Here is a 21,409-nt window from a genome sequence, read left to right as displayed (position 1 = left end):
CAATTTGTTCTAACATACTATGCTCATTGTACTCTTTGAGTGTTTCCTACAGGAGCAACTTCTTCCAAATTCCTCGCATACGTTGTTCCGATACTTTCTTCCATGTAGTTCCAATGTTCTGGATACATTGGTTAATATCATAATTTTTCCAAAAATCGTGTAATGTTATAGTTGAATCCATGGGTTGAATCACAGCTGTTGTATTGGGCAGTAGATTCATCACATATTTTCATTCAAATCGCTGATGTGAAGATGATGTCCTGGAGCATTGTAAGGTAGCAATGGAATTTTAAAAGGAATGTTTTTTTTAAGACAGTAGGCACGTACTTCTTGAATAAAACAATAAAACATTTATTACAGGAGTAATCCTAAGGCTTGTAGTAAATCCTGTAGTTAATCAGCAACTTATTCTTGTCAGTGTTTTTCAAAGCTCTGGGGTTTTATGAACGGTAAAGAAGAAATGGTTTTAATTTAAAACCAGCAGCATTTCCTCCAAGAAGAAGAAGTGTAATCCTATCTTTAAATGCCTTAAAACCAGAAGCCGATGTAGCTTCTCTGTAAATGTAAGTTCGTTCTGGCATTCTTTTCCAGAACAGTCTGGTTTTATCTATGTTAAAAATCTGCTCTAGCAAAATAGCCTTCATCTTCTTCTTCAGCTTTTTCTTGAAAATTTCGGCAGATTAAATCGGAACTAGCAATTTTTCCTGTTATTCATATGTTATGTAAGTTAAATCGACTTTTGAATCGATAAAACCAACCTTTACTAGCATTAAATGTATGCTCGCTGTATTTATCTTCTTGTTGTTTCCTTAAATTGTCAAATAGGCTGCGTGCTTTTGTTTGAATTGTAAACAAAAGGAATATTCTTGTTGATTTGATCATTTATCCATATTATTAAAAGCTTCTCGTTTTATGAATTGGCCCTTCTCTTTTTTTCGGTAAAATTGTACATTTCATATTAACTGTCCCTTTAGCTGCCTCCATTATTCTTGATTTATTTTTATAATTGTTGAAATAGTTGAATGCGATAGTTTTTCTTTAACATCTAAACTTAAAGCTTTCCTCTTCTTTTTTTTTATGTTGGAATTTTCATCAGTAGTATTACTTCTCTTACTGGACATGATAGAGTTACGACAAGATACAAAAATTGCAACGAGAGAAATGAGCACTTCAACTGCTGATTAGCAACTAACGTGCTAAAGGCTATGATAAGTTAGAAGTGGGTGAATCATAGCAGCGGCTATTGCATATTGGTGATAGGCTTTGCTTGTTGACTGATGGCAATGCATATACAAAAGCAATGTGATATATGTATGTATATGCTGGCGGCAAAGTTAAATTAGAGAATTTTAATAATTTTTGGCTGTTGTAAGTGCTAATAGTAAGTAGTCATAAGTTGATATGACTAGTAGATAATAATATGACTAGATAATGACTAGTAGACATAAGTAGATATATGATAGTTGGTGTGTGTGTATATATATATAATTTATATTAATATTAAATATATATAATATTAATGTATAATATTATATTATTATAATATTATTATACTATATAATAATAATATATATACTATATATATTATTATATTATACTAATATTATATAAATATAATATTAGTATAATAATAATAATAATATATATATATAATTTTTTTTTTCCTATGTTGTGAGAAGTTCAATATTACATACACATCAGACTGCCATTTGCTGATTTAGTATTTGTGTTAAAGTGATTATACAAGCTCTTGGCATGGGACCTTTGCACTTTAGCTAGCATGGTGATGTGCTGTAGAATGTAGTGCAGAAGTCCCATGCCAAGAGCTTGTATATTTCTTACACCAGTCTATCTGCACTGTTTAGTGTACACAAAGGGGATTATTCATATTCCTTGCCTTCTGTATGCACTGACAGATATTGATCTGAGTCCTCTGTTGGATGGGCTGCTGTTTTTTCTTGACAACAGTCTCAAATCATATCCACTTAAATGCAGGAATTGTACTGTCAACAGAGGCGTAGCTAGTGAGGGGGGGGGTGGCACTTTGAAACTTTTTGAACTTTAGTTAATTCAAAAATACAGTCCTGAGAACTCATTTCCAAATATTGTAATACTACTGAGAATTTTCCTCACAATTGGTGTAAGTGTTGCTAATTGTGATAGGAGTTTTTCTAAATAAAATTGATTAAGAATTACCTACATTACTATGAAATAGACTTTGCCAATGTCATTGACGATTTTGCTAACAGAAAAGCAAGAAAAATAACATTTTAGAATGTTGAAAAGTTTTACTTCAAAAATAAACAGTGTTTTAATTTATTTCCCTATACGTCGTTTTGACTTTTTGTAGTATTTTTTGATGTGTATATTGAAAGGGTGGCAAACTCAGGGACCGCCCTGGGTGGCAAAAGCTCTAGCTACACCACTGACTATCAAGCTGTGTGCCATATAGCTTGTATGCATGCGTGCACACACAAACTGCATCCAGAAATGTATGATTTATATAGATTCACTGAGTTCTTTGCAGGCCATCTACTCTATGCTTTATTCCAAGTAATAACATTGGAATCAAAAGAATTCATGTTTTGATTACTGATTATGTGTATCAGTAATCAACGAAGGATTACGGTGAAGGATTTCACTGTAATTCTTCATTGTAGTTATTAGTGTACACTTTCAAGTGATGTTTCTTATGTAAATTTTCTCTTGTGATGAAGTCACTTTTGTTGAGTATCCCTTATTAGACTCAGGGATTTACAAAAAAAATTGTAAGATGTGGACCATAAGGTCTGCTTAAAACCTGTTCAGCAAATGGTCCTCGAAAGTTCTTGGGTGTCATGTTGAATGAGTTTCACTACATTTCCAAACTTTCCTTTGAACTTTTTTTTTGTCATCTCATGTACTAGAGGTTGTTGAACCTGTAGTAGCAGTGCCATGGATAGAAAGAAAGTTGAACAGAAAGGAGAAAATTAACATTAAATTTTACTCCGTAGGAAATACACAAGGGGTGACTGTTCTAAAAAAAAATAATAATAATAAACAGAAGGAATGAATGAAGAGGAAGAAGAATTTGTTCTGCACATTTAAACTCTTAAGGGCTAAGGATTAGCTGTTATTGTACATGTTTTTAACAGCTTTAGGAGAGAGAGTGAGGAAATTATTGATGATCACTGTCAATTCTGACAGTGATCTTGTATTTGTAGAAAATGCTAGTAGCAGAAACTGAATGTTTGTCTGAAAGAGAGTAGGATGCATCAGCAAGAAATTGGTCATTAATCAACCTGATTGCTCTCTTTTATACTGGATTGAGTATTTTAGGAGCTTTCAGGGGCACCATCTGAAATGGTATTTAGTGATTGTGTTGACTGTATGGATTAATAGATTATCTTTTTTTTTTCTTTTTTTTTTTTTTTTTTGCTCAAGGCATTATCTATGATAGTTAATTTCTTGTATGCTGAAGAAGTGATATTTGAAATATGTTCATGCCAAGAAAGACAGTTAATCGAAGAAAAGAAATCTTGCATTGTCCAGAGTCCTAAATAAGACCTGAGAAATAAAACAGGCTTGAGTTTGCTAGCATTGAAATTGACAAGGTTATCAGAATCTCATTGAAAAATGGTTTGGAGATTTTGAATTATAAAAAAAAAAAATCTGCTAATGCCTCTTATTCTCCTATAGAGAGTAGATGAGGCATTTTAGCTCTAACTTTTGGAGGATGAGGAGGAAGGTCTATCTTCACGGGTAGCCAATCAGAGATAGGCCCAAGACTATCACTAATTATACATGGCATCCAGTGAAGACAAGCAACTGACAAGTGCTGCCATGTCATGGTCCCTAATCCATGACATGGTAAAATCAAGAACAACAATTTTCTTGATTTTATAGGATGAATACCTGAGTTTCTAGGACAGAAACCAGCTTGCCTGTGCCAGAGATTGACTAACTCAGGAACCAGTCAAAGAAAAGTTTAGAGAAAGTTCCTCAAGTCAGCAACTAGAATTGATCTTAGGTCTATCCTTATGTAGCCTAGAGCTAAGGATGCATATACACCATTTCCACTGAGCTGTACTGAGTGTGTATGTTGTGTGTAGGCATCCATGAGGCAAGTTAGCATGAGAATGACCAAAAAAAAAAAAAGCACAGCTTTATGGTCATAAAGTTGCAGTGTGGAAGTTTTAGTGAATTGTGTTAAGTGTGGTTTGTCAAATGAGAAAGAGTGCAATGTATTATCAAAAAAAAAAAAAGGTTATTGGAGTTGCAGTCACCTGGGGAATATCATTAATGTATAGAAAAAAGAGTAGTTGAAAGCTTGAAGCGTTGTTGTGGCCAAGCATTATTTGCAAAATTTCAAGATAAAGTTCTGTAAATTATCACATGTGATGTGTAGCTAGGAAAAAAAAATTAATAATCTAGTTGAAGTCCAAGGAGAAATGCAGAAGTCCAAGGAGAAATCATATGATGGGACTTACTTTTAATTAGGCCTTAGTGCCAAACACAATCAGATGCCTTAATACCACTTAAGATCATACAAACTTTTCCATGGAATTCATCCAAAGGTAAGCAAGAAGGATCCCTGTTTAACACTTTTTTGTTGGTTTTCTACATTACTTTAGAAAGCAAGGTGAGAGAGAAATTGAATAATAATTCGATGATGAAGATTTGTTTCCCTTTTTAGTAATGGCTTCAGCATGAAAAGGCAACATATTACAAGGATTTAACTCTGAAATAGAAGATTTTTGGTACTAGAACCATTCTGATCGTTTGATTTTCCACTAAAAAAAAAGTTTATTCTGATAGAAAATGAGATGGGTGAGGGGGCATTGAATGGTGTGTTCAGAATAGTAGAACATTTGCCACAATCTACAGCAAAGAATGTGAAGAAAAGTAAGAAGTCAGGAGTTTGGCTCTTTCTGTGAGTAGTAAATGCAACATAACCATCCGAGTAGCAAAAGAGGTGGAAGCAGAGTTGGACTAAGTTATGGCTAATAGCTTTAGTCCTAGGCACTATGTGATTACATTGGCTAGGACAGACATTCTAGAAGAACATCTTCAGCTTCCTTTTTGTTCTTGTGATTGAGACTGCTTGATGCATATTTATCCAGGTAGATAAATCTGATTTGTCTAAATTCTCATTGCACTATCGACTTACGTCGGGGTTCTGTTCCATCCGGCAGGACGTAAGTCGATACATTAAATCAACAGAGTTATAGGGGTTAGGGACTTAACAGTAAAAGTATACTGTCATTAAATTTTTAAGCATTATTATAAAACTGGGCTGTGCGTTACTGCCACTATAAAACAGGAGAATAATCATCCTAATCTTCCTCTGCAATCACATCTTCATTACCTTCCCTATTGGAAGGTAATGAAGGAAGGACCAGGCTGTGGCTGTATTGTTTTTTCGATGAAAATATCCAATGTGCTTTGCTTATTCCTCTTCTTCTTTTCATCATAAATGTGTTTATATCAAGCAAACGCATCATGTACTTTCCTTTCTACGAAAAAGTAGCGTTCGACATTGGGGTCAGTGTCTTCAACCATTTTGAGAACATCGCTAACTGCAGAGAACATTTCTGCAAGACCCTTCACTGTTAATTGTTTAACTACCTCTCCTCGTTTCTCTTTTTCCTCTTCCTTTTCTCATTCTTCCTCTTATGCAACACGTTGTTCCTCATGTTCTTCATTGGTCAACTCTTCAGGGGCACTTTCTGTGAGTTGAACTATGTTGTCATCATTCACTTTTTTTTGCTAGGCCCACTATTTCTTCACTCAATTTACAAAATTCTTCATTTTTTTCAAAACTTCCAAAATCCTGCACAAACCTTTTTAATGTCTTTTTCCATATGCCACTCATACATTGAGAGATCACTTCGTCCCAAACTACAGCAATATTTTTAATAGCATGATAAATATTGAATGCTTTCCAGAATTGCATGAGAGTCTGGTCATTTCCTTCAGTAGCAGAAATGGCTTGTGAAAAAGTTCTCCATAGAAAATAAGCCTTAAACACTACAAGAACTCCCTGATCCATCGGTTGGATCAGTGAAGTAATGTTTGGAGGGAGAAACATGACCTTGAACTTAGTGAAGATCACCGATATAAGACAGATGACCTGGAGCATTATCTAGTATTAATAAAATTTTAAATTTTACATTTTCTTTCACACAACAGCTTTCCATTTTACTCGCATTACAGTTGATTAAGGCATCTGCAAACAATTTTTGAGTCATCCACGGCGGCTTCTTATATCTTTGCTAATGAACCGGAAGAGTATGCTTCCTAATGTTTTTGAAGGCTCGTGAATTCTCACTGTGCCATATCACAAATGGTTTCAGTTTATCTCCAGCCACATTACCCCATAACAGAATCATAATACGGTCTGTGAGCGCTTTGAAACCAGGCATAGATTTCCACTTTTTTGTGGATGAATGTCCACTCTGGCATTTTCCCCGAAACAAGGAGGTCTCATCCATATTAAATATTTGCTATGGCAAATGATTTTCATCTGTAATAATTTTATCCAATTTCTCCACAAACTCCTTGGCACCTTATCATTAAAACTTGTAGATTCACCATACATTTTCGCATTATGCAGTGCAAGAATCTCATGAACCAGCCGGAAGAAGCGTTGAATTCGTAGTCATAATCAGGTACTGCTTTCTCTGTCAACATGTTGAAGAGACCAGTGCCTTAGCGGTTATGGTCATAGTGCTAAGAGGCATGTACTTTTGGTTCAGGTGCTCTATGCATGATGGAAATAGCTTTTCCAATCACCGATAGGACCTTGTCATTACTTCATCACTATTGTTGAGCTTGCAACTTCGTTTCAAGATCAATTGCTCACCTCTTTTTCTGTGATTCTTCACTAGGTTTCTTAATTAGGCGTGTAGGAGCCATGTTGTGCAAAATATTGCAAAATATTTAACGATAAATACATAAAACCTATTTTTTAAACACAAAATCAACAGAGGAACTGTTGAAACCATGTGCTGACTGCTGAGGGAGGTTTGCCACTGAATGCGCTGTTTCCACTGCATTGTTGCAAAATAAAAACCTTTTTACTTTATGCTCGCTTGTGTATAGTCGAAAATGTTATTTATTCCATTATGGGATCATGGACTTAAGTCGAGAGATAACTGTACTGACATTCTTTTGTGGAAACAAAACTATAGTAAAAGAAATTATGTTGACTGCTTTATATTTAATATCATGACAAGCACATCTGCTGATGTGCTTAGTCATTTGTTTTTTTACTTCATAATCTTAGGGTATTACAGTTTAAAAAAAAAAAAAATATATATATATATATATATATATATATCCTTTATTACAAACAGTGACGCTGTTCGAATTACAGAGCTAAAATTCCTATGTACAGATTTATAAATAAAATACACAAATCATTTTTAAATGTTGATTAATAGTCTAATATCAGTGGGAGTTTTGCATAAAATGTTTGATTTCATTTAGAATAATATATTTTTCAGCGGAAAGATGAAAAAAAGGAAAAAGCACATGTGGATCTTATCTTATTTAGGTAAATGAAGTTTTTATAACATTCAGCTACTTCATTTATTACACATTTTTTAAGTTTGGTTTTTATTTTATTTTTGTGAGGATTATTCTAATTTATTTATTTTTTTGGAATTAACTACTTTATAGAAAAAGAGTTTAAAATAACAACCTTTTGTTGAGGAGTTATACTTCATGCCCCCCCCCCCCCCCCCAAAAAAAAAAGTTATCAATTTCACCATTCCAGAACAAGTGTAAATAAACAGATTTAATATGAAAATTAGCTGTGATATAGGTATTTTTTTATAATTAATAATATAGTAAATAATATAATACTAGAATCTCCATTGAGAACATAGACTCATTCTGGCATGTACACTAGCATTTCACCAAGCACTATGATTTGCACAGTGCCTCTCATACTTTGCTCTAAACTCATTCCTTGATAGAGTACTTCACCACTTTCCATTAAAAAAATCTAGTCCTCACACATCCTTGCTAACTGAACTCTTACTCAATTTTCAGGGTTGATTCTCCCCCCCCCCCCATCAGCATTAATTAGGATTATTCTACTGTAATCATTCTTCCTTTTACTTGCCACGTACTGAAAGAATTCTTTAGATTACCACCAATCATGTACTGAAACGTTTTTTTCTATATCAATCCTCTAAAATCTTTTGAAAATTTGCCAGCTTGGTTGGCCCAGTGGTTAGCATATCCACTCTCCAGACAAAAGGCTGCGGGTTCGAATCCTGCCATGGACTTGGATGTTTGCGATTGTCTGTGAAAATACTAGTGGTAGTGGTAGGCAGTAGATGCCGTTGGTGTAGTTGTGGTTCATTGTAGTTGGTGGTGGAGATAGAGAGTTGAAGAGTAAATGCCCTCCCTCGATGAGTCTTTGGACTTCTTGGAGGTGTCAAGTAATAATAATAATAAAACTATAAAATCCTTTGTCTATCATATATCCCCCTTTTCACCTATCAACCAGTTTCCCACAAATCTTCAGTCTATCTTCATAAAGAGTATTCTATAGACCTAAACATCACCTCTTCCACTGCTCAAGAAACCCAGATGAGAAGATCTGTGCACAGTTGTCTAGATAGGTTATATTCAAGTCTTGTAAAGATTTATAATAACTTGTTTATCACTGCTTGTTAGTGTGTTCTTCAATAATCAGGTAATTCTATGAGCTATTTTATTGACTTTTTCAATATACCTTCTGAACTTTAACTCACAGTTCACTACACCTCCAGATCCCTATCCTGATTAATTTCTTGCAGTTCAGTTCCGTCAATGTAATATATGCAATTGGTAATGTTTTCATCCCCAAATTCATAACCTTATTTGTCACACTGACAACTATTCTCCTTTACCTGTACTTTACTTCTCCTGTACTGTCCAGTCTACTTAAATCAGGTTGCAAGATCTTTACATTATATTTATTAAATGTTACTCTATGTAGTCTTATATAAGCGGTAACCATGTGAATATTTCTCCTCAAATCATTTCTTGTATTATTAAAGTGCAAGTTAAATTGCATTGGTCCAAGTATAGTCTCCTGTAGCACTTATTTGCATGCCTTCTCTTGGAATCTTCTCCTCCATAGAATGCTTTCTGATGTCCATCCATTAGCCACCCTCTTATTCACATCACCAATTTTATTTTATTTGTTTATTTACTTTATTTTACTTTAGTTGTTGTATTTCACATAACAGTTCCTCATGGTATCATGTCAGATGCCTTTGTAAAATCCAGCAGGCATTATATAGCTATCCTCCCCCCCCTACACCATCTGCCTCAGCTGTTATGTTATTGTAAAACATGAGTAAATTACTCAGACATGACCTGCTTTTCACAAAACCATGCTGTCCTCTGCAATATTGTATTCCTATCCACTCATTCTTGAATTATCCAACTTTTCCAGTGCCTTGACTGCCACTCCTGAGATGCTGATCAGTTGATTATTTGTTACCTCTGTCTGGATCTCCTTTATGGAATAGAATTAATTCCCCCTTCTTCCCACTTTCTTTCTATTCTATCAGAGCTGAAATGCAAACAATCTAGCTGCTGGTACTGCTAATTTCCTACTACATTCTCATAATACCAAGCTGATATCTCACCAAATCCTATAGCTGTATTCATATCAAGATTCTGTAATATCATACACACTCCTATTTCATTTACCTCTTGTTCTGCATTAGTCCTTGTCACATTTGTTACTGCATTATCTCTATCTGGATGAGATACACCTTTGCAAAGTGATCACTTATTAATTCAACTATTTTGTCCACTTCTGTCATCTCCCTACAATCAGCATTAATCAGAATTATTCTACTGTAGTCATTCTTCCTTATAATGTCACATGCTTAAAGAACTCCTTGGATTGCCATTGCTGTCCTCTGCAATATTGTATTCCTATCCACTCATTCTTGAATTATCCAACTTTTCCAGTGCCTTGACTGCCACTCCTGAGATGCTGATCAGTTGATTATTTGTTACCTCTGTCTGGATCTCCTTTATGGAATAGAATTAATTCCCCCTTCTTCCCACTTTCTTGCTATTCTATCAGAGCTGAAATGCAAACAATCTAGCTGCTGGTACTGCTAATTTCCTACTACATTCTCATAATACCAAGCTGATATCTCACCAAATCCTATAGCTGTATTCATATCAAGATTCTGTAATATCATACACACTCCTATTTCATTTACCTCTTGTTCTGCATTAGTCCTTGTCACATTTGTTACTGCATTATCTCTATCTGGATGAGATACACCTTTGCAAAGTGATCACTTATTAATTCAACTATTTTGTCCACTTCTGTCATCTCCCTACAATCAGCATTAATCAGAATTATTCTACTGTAGTCATTCTTCCTTATAATGTCACATGCTTAAAGAACTCCTTGGATTGCCATTGGCTCACATAGTCACTTTCCTCTCATATACTGGATTTTGTCTTCTTTTTCATGGTAATCTTTTTTTGCCTGTGCATCATAGTAATCATTGATTATCTTTCTCTTTTAATTCACTATTTCCTTTCTGTTGCTTCATTCGATATCTTTTGATCATTTCCTATTCACTACTAACATAATTCAATTTCCTTGCAGATACTTACGCCATGGTACTGCACCAAACAGTCTCCTGGTCAAAATTTATGAATATCACCAGTTGGTGGCAGTGTTGGCCACCTTGGTTATAGACAAATCCTCTGAAATTACAAGATTCTAGTATGCTCTCATTACCCTGGTACCTTCCATCACATGCTGCATCAGTAAATTATTTATTAGTAGCTGCATAAATTCCACTTCCTTCTACTGATGCAACCTTTCCTCCTTCCCTTCATGTCTATATAGTTGAATCTTTCATAATAATTATTTGCTTTCTGCTCATTGAACTTATTTGCTGATACATACTATTCTGTGCCATCCGTTGCATTCTCTGGTCTATAGTAGCATCAACATCAAATTCTTAATATGTATGTTCAAGGATTATATGGGATACTAACTATGATAAAACTACATGAAAAGTTTACATTATTAGTAATTTTCTGTTGAAAATTTTCGTCCAAATTAATCTTATCTTGCAAGACTCCAGTATTGTCAGATTCTATATTTCAGTCTTCTAATTCACATCATACTGCATCAGTCCACCTAGATCTTTCTCTAGGTTATTTCCTTGTATTTACTTGTACTACTGGGCTTCTAGTACTACCAACTATTGGATTGAAACAAAACATATACACACAAGCATAGGCTTCAGTTGGGAATCTCCTTCAGCATTACCACCCATTAAAACTGTTATTCATCAAAAAGAAAAAAAAATCATAACACTTTTTATTCACTTAGAATAGATGAGGCTGTTTTAGCCTTATCTATGTTTTGGAGATTGAGGGGGCATTTCAGTCTCCACCAGTAGCCAGTCATAAATAGCTGGCCCAAGACTATTACTAATTATAAGCTGTATCCAATGTAGAGACAGTTGACAAGTGTCACCACCTCTTGATCCCTAACACAATATGTTGTCTGAAATAGTGTGGATTATATGGTAGATTTTCTTGCATTTATGGGATGAAAAACGAGTTTCTGGGTGAAAAAACCCACTAACTTGGGGAACCAGTCAAAGTTTCTCTAGTCAGCAACTAGAATTGAACTTAAGTCATTCTTTGTGCAACCTAGCACAAAGGATGTGGACACCACATCCACTGAGCTAGACTTATTTATAACCAGGGTAGGATTTTTCATTCTTTACAAGAAAAGTTACACACTTTTATTCGTGAAATTCCTCAATGATACAGAAAATCTCAAATGCAATTCTGATTTAAGCTGTTATATAGCTGAAATCTTTATTTGCTTTTGAAAATTTGCTTTACGTAAAGTGGTCAGTCACCCAAAGTACCCCAGAATCCAAATCGCTATAGAAAAAGAATATAACAGTAGTTTTCCTTTCTAGATACTCTAATCACATGTATGTCCAATAAGCACCCTTTATTTTTCAATTTAGAGAAAACCCACTCACACAGTGTGACTACACTGCATAATTCAGAGGGTCTAGTCAGAAGATCAAATTCCAGATGATTAGAGTAGAGCTTTCATAGTTATCATCTATAAAATAGGGAATAAAGCTGAATGTGAAAATTACAAAGGAATTTCTCTGCTAAGTATTCCAGGTAGGATTTATGCAAGCATACTTGAAAGAGGTTGAAAAAAAATGTGGAAGAGAAACTTGGATAAGAACAAAGCTGGGTTCATGATAAAATACAGGTGGTCAAGATCAAATCACTTCATGAAAAATAGTTGAGAAATCATGGGAACACCAGATTGATCTGTATTTAAGTTTTGCAGATCTTAAAAAGGCATATGAAAAGGTGCCCAGAGTAATGCTTTTCAAAATGTTACAATTATATGGGGTAAATGGAATATTATACAAAGCAATACATAGTCTTTATTTAAGCTGTAAGTCAGCATTCAAAATTGATGGAAGTGCAGGAAGATGATTTGATATAAAATCAGGGGTGAGATAAGAATGCACATTATTTCCACTTTTATTCATCATATAATACGGATCACATTATGAAAGAAAGTGGCATTAGGCCAGGGGTTACAATTGGAGATACCAAACTTAGCTCTTTGTTTTATGCAGATGACGGTGTATTGCTAAATACATTTAGTGCAAATCTTCAGGATTCTCTAACTAAATTCTCTTTAATTCTCAATGGAAAACCTATAGAACAAGTAAAATATTTTAGTTTTTGGGCACAGTTTGTAGTGAAGATAGCAAATTAAATTTGGAAATAGACAACACAATAAGCAAAGTTGGGATGGTGGGGAACCAGTTGAATAAGTTTATATGGAAATAAGGGAGAAATTAGCCAAAACATGAAGTTCATCATCATCAAATTCCTGCCATGTACCCTCAAGGGGTGTACAGGATATGATAGTACTATATGAAAAATTTACATCATTACTAACTTCCTATCTGCAATTTTCCTCCAGATCATTCTGTTACTTGTCAAGACTCCAATATTATCAGATCTTATATTTCTGTCATCTAAGGCACTTTGTACGTATCAATCCACCTATATCTTGGTCTTCCTCTGGGTCGTTTTCCTGGCAGAGAACACTTATTTTGCTAATCTTATCTCGCCCATTCTGTTTAAATGACCATACCAGGTCATTTAAACAGATCTGTATTTAAGACCACCTGAGATTAGCTCTGCAAACACATTCCTGGATGCTGACAATGTCAAGTTCTTTCCTAATATCCTCAATTTTAATATGATATTGCAATTGATGCCATCTGTTCACGCCTATAATCTTTCTCAGGACTCTCATATCTGCGGTCTCTAGTCTTTGGTCAAGTGTTTTACTTCCGACCCAGCTCTCAGATCCATAAGTTAAAACTGGTTTCAACACCGTCTTATATAAGCTAATTTAGGGTTCCGACTAATTTCTCTCTTATTAAATATGAATTTATTCAATTGACTTCCTACTATACCAGCTTTATTGATTCTGTTGTCTATTTCCATATTTCATTTACCATCTTCACTAAAAATCGTGCCTAAGTAGGTGAAATGTTTTCTTGTTCCACAGGTTCTCTGTTCACAACGCAGTTGACATTTTCAACAATTCTGCCTATTTTCATTGTCTTTGTCTTTTTATTGCTGACCTTCATACCATATCTATTACAACAGTTATTCAATTTAGTCAGGAAATCTTGCAGACTTGTAGCGGATTTATTGATAAGTATAACATCGTCTGCATAAAGCAAAGAGCTGACATTAACATCTCCAATTTTGATATCATGTTTAATACCACTTTCCTTCATAATGTGATCCATATAGATAATGAATAACAGAGGGAATAATGTACATCCTTGTCTCACACCAGATTTAATATTAAACCACCTTCCTGTACTTCCTTCAATTCTAACTGCTAACTTATAACTCAAATAAAGACTAAGTATTGCTTGATATAATGCCCCATTGACACCATATAACTGTAGCGTATTGAATAGCTTCTCTCTTGGCACCTTGTCATATGCCTTTACCAGATCTACAAAACTTAAATAGAGATCTTTGTTATATTCCCATGATTTCTCAACTATTTGTCGTAAAGTGAAGATCTGATCCTGACAGGCTCTGTTTGGCCTGAATCCGGCTTGTTCTTCACCAAGCGTTTCTTCCACAATTCTTCTCAGCCATTTATCAAGTATACTTGCATATATCTTGGCAGGAACACTCAGTAGGGAAACACCTCTGTAATTCTCACATTTAGTTTTATTTCCATTTTTATATATGGGTACTATGAGAGCTATACTCCAATCATTAGAATTCGTCCCTCTGCCCAGGCTTTCTGAACTATGCAGTGCAGCCACTGTAAGACTCTTATACCACCATACTTCAGCATTTCTGGTCGAATATCATCTACTCCTGCTGCCTTTCCACATTTCAAGCCTTTGATGGCTTTTTCTACTTCAAGTATGGATATGTATTCCTGAATGGGTGCCTGTTGAGTGTTTTTTACCAATGTGCTATCACTGCTTGTTTCATTTAGCAATTTTTCGAAGTAATCACTCCATACTTCAAGGATATCTTTTTCTCCCGTTTTTCATGTCACCTTTATCACCTCTAACTCGTTTTACAGCACTCTTTCCTCCATTTCTAAGCTTCAACAACCTAGAGAATATTTTGCCACCTTCTTGATATTTATTTTCTCTATTCTTTCCAAAGTCCTCCCATGACTTTTGTTTAGCTAGTTTTACATAGTTTTTGGCATTCTTGCTTTGTCTCTGTATTCTCTAAGAGCACAAGCTGACTTATTTGACAGGAACTTTTGATATGCTTTCTTCTTTTCCTTCATTGCCTCTTTAACTTCCTGTGTCCACCATGGAGTTCTGATTTTTCTATCCTTGCAGACAACCTCACCACATGCCTCTCTGGCAGAATCAATCAATGTTTTCTTCAGAGTTTGTCACTGAATCTCCAGGGTTTGGTTCCTGTTCTCAAACTCTTTCATTTTTTCTTTAATAATCTTAGTGTATTTTAGTCTGCAGTTCACATCTGAGAGCTGCTCAACTTTTATTCGCTTTAAAACTTTCTTACATGTCATTCTTTTCAATATGAAATTCAATTTTATCCTGCTCAAGACTAAATAGTGATCACTTCCAATTTCAAATCCTCTGTACACTCTTGTGTTCTGCACAAGGGAGAAAACATCACTATCAACAATAACATAGTCAATGAGACTTTCTTATTTCTTGCCTCTTCTCTCCATGTGAATTTGTGCACAGCACATTTTTATGTTAGAACATGGTGTTAGTAATAACCAGTCCATGTCCTGAGCAGAAATCCAACAGGTATTTGCCATTATTATTAGTTTTGCTCTTTTCTCCAAATTTTCCCAATCTGAAGAGCACAGTAGATCCCCAACAAGGACCAACTTTTCCTTTTTCATTGTGTCAGCTGCTTTCTCTAAATCCTCAAAAAAATTCCTCCACTTCTTACCTTAGTAGAACCTTCTGTGGGACCATAGACACAAATAAGTCTCATTATCCAGTTCCCCATTCTCATATTTGCCCACATCACTCTGCTTGAGACTGCCTGCCATTCAAAAAGATTAGCCTCATATTTTGTGTTGAATACTATGGCTACTCCTTCTTTTCGTTGATTGTCGTTGCCTGAATATAACATTTTGTATTTATTGCTCAGAAATATCTCATCAGTTTTTGTCTTTTTTGTTTCAGTCACCCCTATTATGTCGATCTGGTACTTATCTAATTCCTCCGCTAGCTCCATTTCTCTGCCATTCAGGCTTCTTATGTTGATAGTAGTGATCTTTAACTCTGGTGATGTTGAGTTGGGGTGTTTTTTCAGATTTTTTCCAGTAGCTGACTTTTTGTTGTTCACCCTGGTTCCCTGGTGATAACAACTGGGGCCTTGTTAAACCGGGTGATGCATCAGCTATCATGAAACTTTGTCATGTTGTACCATCATTTTTTATTTTGGTTTAAGCCAATAACAATACAATTTGGTTGGCTAAATCCCAAATTGCCAATGCATCCTCGCTCATTCAGTATCCAGGTAGATACCAAACAGGGTGCACCACAAGAAGGTGAGGATTGGACATTAGGTCAGAAGCCATGGTCGGTTTTCCACATTCCCTTAAAGGCTATGTGGAGGTCTCCTCTCAGTTATACAACTTTGACGCTTAAGCACCCCGAAGTTAGCAGTATATATATACAAGACTGTGTTTAAACCAGTTTTAAGTTATCAATCTGAGAGGTTGGTTAGAAATAAAGCACATGATCATAGACTAGATACCACAGATCTGAGAATTCTGAGAAAGATTAGGAAAGTGAAAAGATGGCATCAATTGCAGAACAAAAGAAGTACAAGAAAAGAGAAAGAAATGTTTGACTAAGTGAGAAGGAAAAAATTAAGGACTTGTATGGCGATTCTTTTATAAAAGGTGTGCAAGAGAGTAACAAAATTGCCCTTCTCAGGTACAAAAATTAATGATGTTAGTGAGACCATGAGAATGCAAAAGGCCAAAGTGAAAGAGTTGATTGTTTTGGTTAGAATGAATGATTTGAGATGAGAAAAGTATGAGGTAGGACATGGAATTACTGAAAGTAGCAAAAGAAAAGAGTGAGTTAAGATGGTGAGTCTGTTGCCATGGTATGACAAAGTTGAAGCAAGGAGGAGGTCAGTGATAGTGAGTTTAACATAGGTTATGCAGGAGAATTGATGTGGTGTTTGTGGATGTTGGAGTGAGTTTGGTGGATGAAAAGACTTATACAAGTTTGAATAGATTTGGTGTTCAGTCTGGAAAATGAGCAAAATCTGGTAAACTAAAGCTTTTAGAGGAAAAGCTGCAGAGCAAGTATACAGATACCAGTGAGGTAGTTGAGTAAGAATATGCAGAAAATGCCTACGTTAGTACCACTGGTAACAAACCAGAATGGAATAGTTAGTATAAAGTGTAAGGAACAGTGGTGGGCTTGAGGAGCCATTGCATTTTATGTACATTGATTCCAGGAACATTTGGAACAAGAGAAAAGGAGTTTTAAGCATTGTTCAGTTTATCTTGGCCATGTATTGTTGATGATAGCTGATGAACTGCAACTGCTGTCCAAACAACTGCAGGCCAGTTAAAATACATTTGAGGCCATCTGATATGAGATAGAGATTGTTTCTGTAGACCAGGTGATGTAAAGGTTGATGGGGATGGTATACATTGGCAAATAAGCTCAATGAATTGAGGGTGGATAATTATTATGGGGGACTTCAACTATGGGAACATAGATTTGAAAAGGAAAGGACACACAGGTGGAAGGAAATGGAATTTATATAGTTGCCTAGGAATAATTACTAGAGGAGGCAGCATGTGATGAATGTACTAAAAGTTTGAAAGTAGAAGATTTAGTAATTGCATTAGAGAATTTGTCTGTAACCAATTTGATCATTCTCACCAAACTGGTGAGAATGATCACATGGCCTTGACCTAGAAGGTAACCAAAAGTATAGAATTTTCAGTTAAAAGGGAGTATATGAGGAATTACAGGGCTGGTAAGTACGACAAACTTGGGAGATTGTTTGGAGCAGTGCCATGGCATGAGAAACTGCAAGGGCTGTATGATGATGGTGCATAGGAAGTGGTAAAGGAGTGTTTGAGGGAAGTAATAGAGACTGCATATCTATAGTCAGGAGGATAAATCAAGTGGGAATTTATGGATGAATATTATCATTAAGCAGGAGCTACAAAAAAAAAAAATGAGGAGGGAATTCAGTGAGAAAGGTGATCAGGCATCTGCTGTTTGTTTCATTTATCAGTCTTCCAAATTAATTACTCTGGACATCTAGAATATCTTTGTCTTCAGTTTTCATGTCACCTGTATCATCTCTGATTCCTTTTACAGTACTTTCCTCAATTTCTAAACTTTTCAATAGCCTCCAGAATAGTTTGCAGCCTTCCTGATATTTATTTTTTATGTTGTTATCAAAGTCTTCCTATGACTTTTGTTTAGCTAGTTTCACACAATTCTTGGATTTCTTACATTTTTCTCTGTATTCTCTATGAGCACTGAGTTACTTGTCAGGAATTTTCAATATACTTTCTTCTTTTCCATGATCGCCTCTTTAACTTCCTGAGTCCATCATGGAGTTCTGATTTTTCTATCCTTCAAAACAACTTCACCACACCTCTCATGCTGAATCAATGTTTTCTTCAGGGTTTGCCATTGAATCTCCAAAGATTATGTTTTTATTTTCAAACTCTATAATTTTTTCTGCAATCATGTTTGTGTATTTGAGTCTACAGTTCACCTCTGAAAGCTACTTAACTTTGATTTGTTATAAAATTTTCTATAACTTTCTATAATATAAATTTTTCATGTAGTACTATCATACACCCCTTGAGGGTACATGGCAGGCATTTACCATTATGAGCTTTGCACTTTTCTCCAAATTTTCCCAAAACATTTCTGTATGTCTGTAATCATTTCCTACTCTGCTGTTTAGATCTCCAACAAGGATCAACTTTTCCTTTTTTTCATTGAGCCAGCTGCCTTCTCTAATACCTCAAAAAATGTCTCAATTTCTTCCTTGGTAGAACCTTCTGTTGCCCCATATGCACAAATAAGTCATTGTCTAGTTCCCTATTATGATATTTGCCCACATCACTCTACTTGATATTGCCTGCCATTCAAGAAGATTATCCCCATGTGCAGTGTTGAATACTATATCAGTTATCGCTTTTTCCTGATTGTTATTGCTGAATGACATTTTGTATTTGTTGATTAGAAAGATCTCAGGTATGTTTGTTTTTGTTGTTTCAGACATGCCTGTTATATCAATCTGGTGCTTACCCAGTTCTTCTGCTAGTTCCAATTCTTTTCTATTGATGCTTTTTACATTGATAGTACTAATCTTCAACTCTTGTGATGAGAGTGGTTGATGGAGAGATACTAGATCATAGTTCATTCAGGAGTAGAGTTCAGGCCTCTGACTAGTGGCATGCTATAACAGTATAGGAAAGGATCAGTGGCATAGCTGGGGAAGGAGCAGAGGGGGCAATCTGGCCCAGGCAGCACTTTGAACCTTACACTGTATGTCGTTTTGACTTTTTATAGTATTCTTGGTGTGTATTGAGAGGGGCAGCAAATTCACGGACCACCTCAGGCAGCAAAGCTCTAGCAACTCCACTGGAAAGGATCTGAGAGTAACTATTCAGTTACTCTCAGATCTTTTCCAGTGGAGATCCTTTCCTATCCTACAAAATTGGGTAGAGCAATAGTCAATAAAGATGATGATAAAATTTTGCAGGATAATTTAAATCGACTGGCAATATGGGGAAAGATTGGATGCTAGTTTAATATGGCAAAGTGTAAGGTTATGTATGCATTTTGGGATGAAGAGATTACCAGCTGTGTACCAAACCGATGGAACTGTACTCCACTAAATTGATGAAGCCAGAGATTTGGGAATGTTAGTAGAGCATTTTGCAAAAGTGGTTAAAACAGCTCATTGGATTACTTGGTTGCTGAAGAATATCCCCAACGAGCAAAGACAAGTAGGTTGTTATATCTCTTTATGTGACCTTGATAAGACCCCAACTTGATTATTGTACATATTTGGTCGTCACCTGAATTTCTTGGGGATGAGGAGGAAGTAGATTCAGAGATGTGACCAAGATGGTAGCAGGTCTGTGGAATGCACATTATGAAGACAGGTTGAAGATTTGTGATTAACAGATGTTGGTTGACAGGCAGAAAATGGGTGATTATTAAGACAAACAAATTACAAGGGTTTTACAAGATTAATACAGAGCAATTTTTCACAACTGATGGTGGGAGAACTAGGATCCATCCTTCGAAATTGATCAAGAGTGTAGTTAGCAGGGGTGTGAGGACTAAATTTTTTGCTTGGAAACTGAAGAATGAAAGAAATATGTTACCGCTATTGTGGGTGCTATAACTGAATGAGCTCAGAGCAAAGTACATTGGATAGTACTTGGCATAATGTTTAGTGCTTCCCTCAATAAGTCTAAGGACCCCGTGGAGTTGCCCATATAATAATATATGGGCAACTCCATATATTATTATTATTATATGGTCAACTGCATATAATAACATGGAGTTGCTCATATAATAATAGTAATAAAAAGATTATATTAGAAATGAAGACATTAGAAAGGAACTTGACATTATTAGCATTTAAGAATGTGTCAGCAGAGCTAATCTGAAGTGATATGGCCACTTAAAGAGGAAAGATTAGAAAAACAGGTGTTTGGTGCCAAGATTGCAGGAAAGAGACCCAGAGGAAGACTAATGTCTAGGTGGACTGATTCAGTGAGAAGTGCCATAGAAGCACGGTATGTTGGATATGATGATATTGCAGTGCTGGCAAGTAATAGACTAATTTTGAGGAAAATTTTTGATAAGAGATTAATAATAATGTAAACTTAATGATTAAGATGAAGCTATATAGCTCTTTCTTATGTTTAAGAAAGAGCTGTGTGGCTTCATTTCTGTGATGTAAAATTTCACAGGAAAAATGGAAACTTTACGAAACTTTCATAAGTTTCTATAAACATTCGGCTTTGAAATAATGTTGGATCTTTAACTTTTCCTATATAATTAATCATATAATGTTGCCATAGTAGCCTGAACACTCCTTATGGCTACATATCAGGAAATTGGTGATGTTCCATACATATGACTCATTTTCTGATGTGCTGATTGCAGATGTTTTTAGATTAGAAGACCGGATAAGCAGTAATTCCATTGATCATCCCAATTGCATTTTTGTAATGGCTGACATGTGAATGAACATAGTTGTGTGATTGGTGCTCTATCAGTGAAAAAGTCAACACTAGATGATATGAATGAGGGCATCCACAGTATATGTAAAAGTATTATGATCATACGTGATTATCAGTTTAGGAAGTTATTGGGATTATCTGGTATTCTGAAAGATGTGTGAGATCATTAGTGATTTCAAATGCTTTAACATCTTTGCCTGCTGGATCTGTGTAGTTATTATTTTTGTACAGGCACCCCCATGGAGTTTGAGGACTCATTGTGGAAGACCCAATTTATCCACACAACTATCATATCTTTCCTTGAACCCATTAACAGACAAAGCACTAACAACTGACTTCTGGTAACCAAACCTTTACTCAACTTTAATGGACGACCTCTTGTTCTGCTCCTCCGGCTAGGTGCTGAAACATATCCCCTGCATCACTCCTATAAAATACTTTATAAGTAGCTTAAATGTTTCTATCATATCTCCTCTTTTTTGCCTATCAACCAACTTCAGTAGTCCACACACTCTCAGTGTATCCTAATAGGGAAACATTTCCCTTACCACTCGCCATCTTGGTTGGTTACCTCTG

At 35.4% G+C, this 21,409-nt stretch overlaps 1 protein-coding gene across 1 annotated transcript in view; it reads left to right on the top strand.

The window, feature by feature from the left end:
- The window catches only part of Abcd3 (ATP binding cassette subfamily D member Pmp70), a 602,827-nt gene that overhangs the window by 41,714 nt on the left and 539,704 nt on the right, over nt 1-21,409 (top strand). Inside the window, exon 3 of the mRNA XM_090414763.1 lies at nt 7,488-7,537. Coding sequence (XP_090270889.1) covers nt 7,488-7,537 — 50 coding nt within the window. The remainder of the gene's footprint in view (nt 1-7,487; nt 7,538-21,409) is intronic.

The sequence above is a fragment of the Typopeltis vanoorti genome, chromosome 25 (assembly GCF_054136105.1).
Source record: "Typopeltis vanoorti isolate ZY-2024b chromosome 25, IOZ_Tvanoo_1.0, whole genome shotgun sequence".
Taxonomy (NCBI): domain Eukaryota; kingdom Metazoa; phylum Arthropoda; class Arachnida; order Uropygi; family Thelyphonidae; genus Typopeltis; species Typopeltis vanoorti.
The sequence above is the reverse complement of the archived record's forward strand: the minus strand, read 5'-3'. Positions and strand labels throughout refer to the sequence as shown.